Genomic DNA, 7,941 nt, shown 5'->3' on the forward strand with positions numbered 1-7,941 from the left:
ACATCTCAAGGAGGGGGGATACTTGCCAGAGGCAAGGCTCGCCGGTGGTCATGACCTACCAAGGTGAAGTTGCCGAGACAATCCCCAAGATCCAAGGAGATGAGCGGGTATGCTTTGTACCCTTTCTCCGAGGTCTCATGCACTTCTACGGCCTGCAACTTCATCACTTGACCCCAAATAGCATTACGCGCATCGCCTGCTTCGTGACCCTATGCGAGCGCTTTCTCGACATCGAGCCACTGTTATTTCCAAGACAAATGTAACGGAGACTTGCGAATGTAGCGGAGCAGCCATCACCAAGAAGTCCGGCTTCGAATATCTCGACGGACTCTGGCTGAATCAAACAAGTGGCAAGAAGGTTGGTTCTATATCCCGATGTTAAGTTCAGGGTACCTCCTCAGATCGGCCTTGTTGAAGCCTTTAGCATGGCGCCTAGTGCGTCAAGCACATCCCAGCTGACACAAAGGAAGTAACCTGGCCCCACAAGGCAGTGTGGAGTCTCACCTAGCAGGGATTGAACATGGTCGGGGTGATGATTGTAGCCCTGGAGCATGGCATTCATCCTCTTAAGGCCAGGGCTCATCCAATGTACCGGTACACCAGCGAGGATGACGTAACCCTGAGCATTCGGACCGGCTTCTTTGAGGGGAAGTCGCTTCAGGAGATGATCTCGATGATGTTCAAGGGGAAGACGGCGGACTTCCCGGCGAAGACCGGCCTGGCCAGTTATTCGTTAGAAGCACAGCAGCCTGCTGTGAGTATTCCTTGCTTCCTGGTTAATTAAGCTTTCCTTTCCGATCCGCAGTTGCTCATCCGATATCTTCAATTCTACTCATGATGCCAAGGAAGCCAAACCATCTCGGACAACGAGGACGAAGATGAGCGGGACCAGTTCCTCTCAAGGAAACAGGGCCGTGATGACGAGGCTCCGGCCTCCCATTCTTCACCACAAAAAACATCGACCAAGACCAGCTTAGAGCCACACAAGAGGTGTGAGGATCCTGCCGCCGAGGCGCTTGCTTCTTCCCGTGCGACCTCCAAGGGAGCATCCCAGTTGGCCCGACCTCGAGTTGCTTGACGAGGGCCCAATAATAGGTAAATATCGTACCATTTTGTTCATCCCTTTCCCAAGTTTGGCTTTTCCTCAACTCTCATTATCTGATCCACAAGCCACAACGCGAAATGGGTGTCGATCTGGCCGGCCACCCTTCCGCCAATCTGGCGGCATTCATTGCCAACACCCCCAGGACCGAAGACGGGGCGCTAATGGCGACGCCGGTCTCCATCGTTCCACCATCCGAAAACGTGGTAATGCCTCTGGAAACAAAGACCACAGACCCAAGGCACACCGGCACTGCCAACAAGCCAGCTCTCGCACCCTCTGAAGGGGCCACTTCTGAAGACCTAGCTACCTAAGTAGCAGGTGAAGAGGACAGAAATCCGGCTCTCAATGTTGAAAACAAGGAGCCGGCCTCCGAAGATGCTGCCAAGAATTGCTTCCAGGCACCTACGTTGCAGGAACCCATCGTGTCACCCTCTTCTTCGACCACCCCGTTTCACCGCCCCGCGACCTCTTCAACTAGTCCGGCTACGGATCTCGGGAACAACACAATCATGGTGGGGTGGCGACCTAGTCCCTACCTATCTACCAGTGTTGTCGTTGACAGTCTTCCCTCCAAGATGTCGGTCACGTCCTCGGAGGCCAGGACGGTGCTATGTCGACGCGAAGCCCACACAACCTAGTCAGCATGTACTTGCTTAAGGAACAACAAGCCACCCTACACTTCATGTGAGGGAATTTCTAGATGTCATGGTCGGGCTGGGAGAAAATCGACTTGGATCGTTTGGTGAGCTTGATGTCATCCTTACCTGCGAGTGCCTCCTCAGCCAGGGCCACTATGGCCTGCTCGGCCACATGGGATCGCTGAACATTGTGGGATACTGTGATGACCCAATTGAGAGCCAATATCACTTCAGGTATGCATAGTCCGAAAATGTCGCGTATCGCGGAGAAGTTGGCTTGTCAAGGGGCGCATGGTAGCCACTTTGAACGGGACGACCTCGAAACAAAGTGGTTTGAGGTGGTAGTTGTCGGGGTGCCGAACACCACGTCAAGTGTGACCTGGCCCAGGGGTTGGGCCTCCATGCCAGGAATGATGCCATTGAACCTCGTGTTGGATGGCCTGATGCAGGACTCGTCAATGCCCATCTTCAATGCGTAGATGTACATGAGACTGAGGCTACTACCGCCGTCCATAAGGACCCTGGTGAGGTGGCGGCCCTCGATGATCGGATCCAAAACTAGGGCGGCCTTTCTGGCGTGGCAAACGCTGATCGAATGATCGCTCTGATCGAAGGAGATTGGCTGGTCCGACCACTCTAGCAAATGTGGTACTACAGGCTCTGCAACACATATGTCTCTATGGGAGAGTTTATGCGCCCTCTTGGACTCGTTGCTGCAAAATATCATGTTCACAAGCCGTACCTATGGGGGAAATTGCTTTTGCGCATTTGCGCTCACACCAGCCCCGCTACCGTAGTTGTCTGCACCACCACCTTGGCCATCATTGGGGGGTCATGCCTGTCGTCACCTTTGCTATTACGATTCTTGCTAGCCAGCTTGGCCGCTTTCAAGTGAAACCAACACTCTCGATTGTTGTGGTTGGTTGGGGGAGTTCTGGATCTTTTTGTGCATGGTCTGTCCATGATTTCATCAAAATCTAGACCTTGCGTCCTACGTACGGTGATGCAGGGCCTCGATTTGCTGCATGGACAGCCTATGCATTTCCTACAGAGTGTAATGGAACCCAGCAAACTCTGCCGAGCCAAAAGAAAAGAACAATCAAAGGCGAAGAGTAGAGTACAGCCAAGGGGCTCCCGTCGTCCGTAAAGCACCTTCGGAAGACCGAGCTCCGAAGTGTGCACTGAGAGTTTTATTTTAAGAACACTTGGTCTTACCCCTTCATTTTGAGCCATGTCTAGGTAGAATTGGCAAGATTGAAACGAGGCCTGCCCGGGCACCGCCGGGGAACAACCAGACCTCCGCCCTGGCGACGACATTCGAACTCAACATTGACCTCATCGTCGCCTTTGTGCCTCCGACTCAGTTGCTATTACTGCGCCAAGGTCGGTCATGCTCATCTTGTGCCTCGGAAGTTCTGAGGTCGCTACGCCGCTACTTGGCCGCCATAGATTTCCGCTTGGCAACCCACACTTCCTCCCCGAAAGCATAATTTCATCAGGTTGGCCATGGTCTGAAGTGATTCTTTCCCTATATCACGGGTTAGCTGCTCGTCTCGACAACCGACTTTGAATGTTGTTATGGCCTCAGCGTCGGTGATGTCTGCTACATCATTCTTCGCCTTTAGCCATCGAGCAAGGTACTAGCGAACCAGCTCACCGTCTTCCTTAATAAGGTCATTCGCCTCGCCGGCCTCTGGTAGGTACCTCAGAAGTTGGCGATGAACTCCTCCTGCATGTCGTTCCAGCCATAGATCCACTTGGGCGGCAAAGTATTTAACCAGGGTCGGTACGGTCCTTTTAGCGCGATTGGCAGGTACTTGATGGCATAGAAATAAAATCCCCATTGGTTAGTTGAACCAAAATGATGTAATCAGTCAACCAGAGCTCTGGGTTCTGCTCCTTTATATTTATCAATGAGGTGCAAGTGAAAGTTTTTCGAGAACTTGTAATTGACAATACCATCCGCGAAGCACACGGGTTATAGAGGTTGCAAGCCGATATCACTCCACAATGCGGTGACGACCTCACATCTGTCGTCTATGTCGATGGCACAATCGTACTCGTTGAAGAGTTATCGGCCTGGCCGCCTGGCATTCTCGCTGAGCCACGCCAAGCATTGCCTCTCGGTTTCTCCAGGAGGCTGGCCGATTTGCGCATCAAAGCGAGAGGCCGTCCTCTGATTTACCAGTCGGCGGTTGTTGTGGCCGTGAGTTAGCTGATCCGGTCTATGCGGGAAGATCGCATGATTGTTCGGCCTCGGTGTCAAACTTGCAATATTATTGTGAATATCGCTAGTGGTGTCCTTCGTGCTCTTAGATTTAGTGTAGACGTTTTGCTAAAACCACCGCCGTCTTCAAGAGTTCCACCACCTGCTCAAACCTCTCCCAATCTAGGTCGTTGGCGGGAAGTGTGATGTTTCGGAGCTCTTCGACCGCCGCCTGCGTGTTCTTAGCCAGCGTGCGGAAGGCAAGCAGCTCGGGAGATGCCGAGGCATTGAGGGCGTTGTTCAACGCCTGGCTCTAGAGCGCCAACCCGGCTGCGTCGTCCGTTCTCCTCTAAGCATCTCTGCGGATTATAGCAGGTAGTTTTGCCTACAATACAGACGCTCTTTCTCCTCCTTCTGCTTCTTGAGGGCTGCCTGGAGCTTCTTTCTCCACTCCTCGAGCTTGACGCTGGCGGGGTCGTTCACCGTGATTGGCGTGTTGACCCAGTCAACATCGATCTCATCCTCTTCCTCGGCCTCGATGTCTTTGGCACCGGGGTCCACCATGTAACAGGCATAAGTGGAGGTTGCCTGCCACGGGCGGCAAGGCGGTGCAGACGGGATTGCTTACGGGTAGCTCTTAGCTGAGTCGCCCATCTTCTTGTCGAGGTCCTCAAGCTCCTCGGAGTCGCCGGGTTCCTCGACGACGGTGTGGAGCATGTCGATGTTGGCGACGATGTGGAGGTGGGTGGGTTGAAAATTTGTGTTGGCCGCTCCTAGGTCAGGCACGACGCCAAGCCCTGGAGAGCAAGCTTGTTGCGAGAATCGACGACAGACTCCAGGTTGCCGACATGGACGACCCAGCCTGCAATGGAGGTCTCGACTTGGCCAACGTGGCCTGTTGAGTCGACAACGCAACACACCGCGCCGAAAGCAAAGATCTGCCCCGCTATGAAGATGTTGGCGTCAATCGAATATCCCATCTGGTCTAGTTCGCCCTGCGGGGCCTATATGGGCCACCTCTATCGAAGTTATTTCCGGCAAATCCCTCGATAGGGTATCCCAGCTAGGCGAGTAGATCGGATGGGAAATAGATAAGGGGTTTACCCGGGTTTAGGTCCTCACGATAGAGGTAAAACCATACTCTTGCTCGTGTTGTATTATTGTGATGGGGCATACAAAGTACAAGGATGATCGAGGGATTGAGTTCTTTGCTACTAGCCATGCCTCGGCTTATATGGAATATTGGGGCCCTAGGGTTTACAAGATCCTAGTCGGCTACGTTAGTGAAGGGGTCCTCCTGGACTCCGGCTTCCTTGTCTTGCACATCAAGGCTTCCGAGTCTTCCTTCTATAGGGCCTGTGGGCCGGGATGATGGCCCAGGGTGTAAACCGACCTAGGGGGCCTTGGGCCGGCCTACTTCGGCCGGCTTCCGATGAAGTGAAGCACCCCTGGGCCGTAACACCGTCACTTCCCATAATAAAAGCACTTCTGTTTGTACACATGTGCAGAATAATTGGTCTGAACATTGATTGAAGTTGAGGACTGAATTGCATTAAGCCTATTAAATTAAACATTTCAAAATAATATGGAACATACAAGATACAATATGAAGGAAGACAGGCTCACCGGTCATTTCCAAGTCAATCCACACCAATGGCATCTTGTATTCACTTGACGATGAACCAAGTTTATCCCCATCATAATTTACAATCATTTTGTTATTCGTCATGCCACTATCTGCAAGGAATGTGAATTTTGAAACTCATAAGAAGAAATGAGAATAATTAAAATGTAATAAAATGGAAAAATTATAGAATTTAGTTCTCTTTTAAAGTATAACAAGGCAGAACTTAAGTTATAATGTTACTGCATCGTTCAATTATTTATCATGTAGGGGCAAGATGAAGATGGAGTTACTTGATTCCATCCATGATCCAAGAGAAAAAAATGGGCGTTCCTGATTGTGAAGAGATATGCACTAGTTGTCCATTCTGTCGCTTTGCCTGGCAGGTTTATTTGGATACTGAATGATACAACTTTGTGCACACTACACAAAAAATGATTCCTCCTAAAGATTTTGTGTATTCGGAGCATCACGAACATGATTTAGTGAAGTGGTCAGGTTTTAACACAAAAGAAATACTTGATACACACGCTGCACATGCAAATGGCAAGAACGCTCGGAACTCATGCTCCAACACAGCTAACAGCTTTAATATGTTTTGTTAAATCGATGAGCTGAAATATTCTGTTGAGTTCTTTTTGAAGTACTAAAGGTTAGTGGTGCAGGACCAGACCTGATTTCTATGGGGAAAAAAATCAAAACATTATACTTAACACATTATTGTTACACTACTACATTTTGATCCAGGAGTATGGGCGCATTCAACAATGTACTGACAAACCTCGCGATGAGTAAAGCAAATCTCATACCACGGACTAACAGGAGCACACAATCCCAATTCATCCTGTGAGGAAGCGAAAGAAAAAGTGCGCCCTTACCGAGTTTCCTGGCGGCGGCGGCGGCGGCGGCGGCGGCGGCGGCGGCGGCGGCGGCGGCGGCGGCGGCTTCTGGCTTGCTGGATGTCGGTTGTTCCACTTCCTTTCGATCGTCCTCGCCATCCAGGTCAAGGACAGCAAACATGTTGGCAAGATTAGACATCCTCTCCCAAATCTTCCCCAGATTCAAGATAACCCCGCGTAAAACCTGCGGCGTTCCAGTGCTGATCAACCAAACAGAATTTTTTTGGTGGAATTGGGGAAAGAACATGCCAGGTTCGACAGCCGACAACTAGTATGGATAGAGCGACTAAAGCTTCAAGGATGGTTCGCTTCTTAGCAAACCCCTGACTGGCTTGGGAGGTGGTCTACACGTACCGCGGCGGTTGCTTCGGATCTATGGGCCCCGGCGCTGCCGCCACCGCAGTGGCCGCCGCCGGGGGTGGAGGAAGAATTGATTATAAGACCTAATTTTTTTTCTACACAACGAGATGCAAGCGGCGCACGGAAGGGCAAAAGGACGATGATTCCCGGTATTTGGGCGCAAGTAGACGACTTATATATTTTTATTTTAAACTTTCAGCGTGTTTGGCAATATTTGAGAAGGGGAATGAAAGTTTTGGGTTAAGATTAGACATGGGATAAGCCATTTGATTCTCAATTCTCTGTTTGGTGCGTGATAGGAGTTATGTGCGAGAAATTAAGAAGAAATTGTACTTCCTTGTTTAATTCGTGGGAATTGATATGAGACTAGACAAGAAAAGTTAAGATGAACGGTTAAGGTTGACTAAACAATTCCCTTCCAACTCCCCCCCCCCCTCCCTTGTTAATAAAACAGTGGGAGTTGAAGTCTCAAGTCCCATGTCTCTTTCCTTGTAAATTCTCAATCCCTCTAACCAAACAATAGATTTGAAGTCTTATACCCCTTCAATTCTCATTCCCTGGCTTTAATTACCCCAACCAAACACGTTGTTTGGTGCGCTAAAATCTTACTATTGTTTGGTGCAACTAGTAAGTTTTTCTTTATGCAATCATCATGATTTATTTGCCATCTTATTGTTAAAACTTACTTATTTGATATGAATTTGTTCAGCAAGTTTGCGTACACAATCAATATGATTTATTTGATATCTTATTGTTAACCACTTATTTGGTAGAGTAACACTTATTGACTTGCCAAAAAATCTATTATTTTATTTTGGTAAGTTAATACGTCATGTGACAGTAGGGTCGATTTAGGGAAATCAATGAAAGAAAAAAAGAACGAATGAGAAAAAAGAAAGAGAAAAAAAAGGTGGACCAATGAGAGGTGAAATGAGAATCTTACCATTCTTTTTGGGTGAGGGTGAGCTTGTGAGCTTGAGCTCACATGCACCCTATGCTACAGTAAAATCGAATAAAACACTATTTTTTAAAAGAAATTTATTTTGTTTTGCAGATAGATATTGATTTGTGTTTCACATACGTGAAGCTTTCTCAGTAGGGAAACAGTT

At 49.2% G+C, this 7,941-nt stretch overlaps 1 protein-coding gene across 1 annotated transcript in view; it reads right to left on the reverse strand.

Moving 5' to 3' along the window:
- LOC119363980 (oligoribonuclease-like) overlaps nt 1–6,985 on the reverse strand; it is a 21,004-nt gene extending 14,019 nt beyond the window's left edge. Inside the window, exons 1-3 of the mRNA XM_037629368.1 lie at nt 6,827–6,985; nt 6,452–6,656; nt 5,576–5,686 (exon numbers count right to left, since the gene is read on the reverse strand). Of these exons, the coding sequence (XP_037485265.1) occupies nt 5,576–5,686; nt 6,452–6,611 (271 nt within the window). The 5' untranslated portion in view covers nt 6,612–6,656; nt 6,827–6,985. The remainder of the gene's footprint in view (nt 1–5,575; nt 5,687–6,451; nt 6,657–6,826) is intronic.
- Nucleotides 6,986–7,941: the final 956 nt, after the last annotated feature.

Source organism: Triticum dicoccoides, chromosome 2B (assembly GCF_002162155.2).
Source record: "Triticum dicoccoides isolate Atlit2015 ecotype Zavitan chromosome 2B, WEW_v2.0, whole genome shotgun sequence".
In the NCBI taxonomy this organism is placed as follows: domain Eukaryota; kingdom Viridiplantae; phylum Streptophyta; class Magnoliopsida; order Poales; family Poaceae; genus Triticum; species Triticum dicoccoides.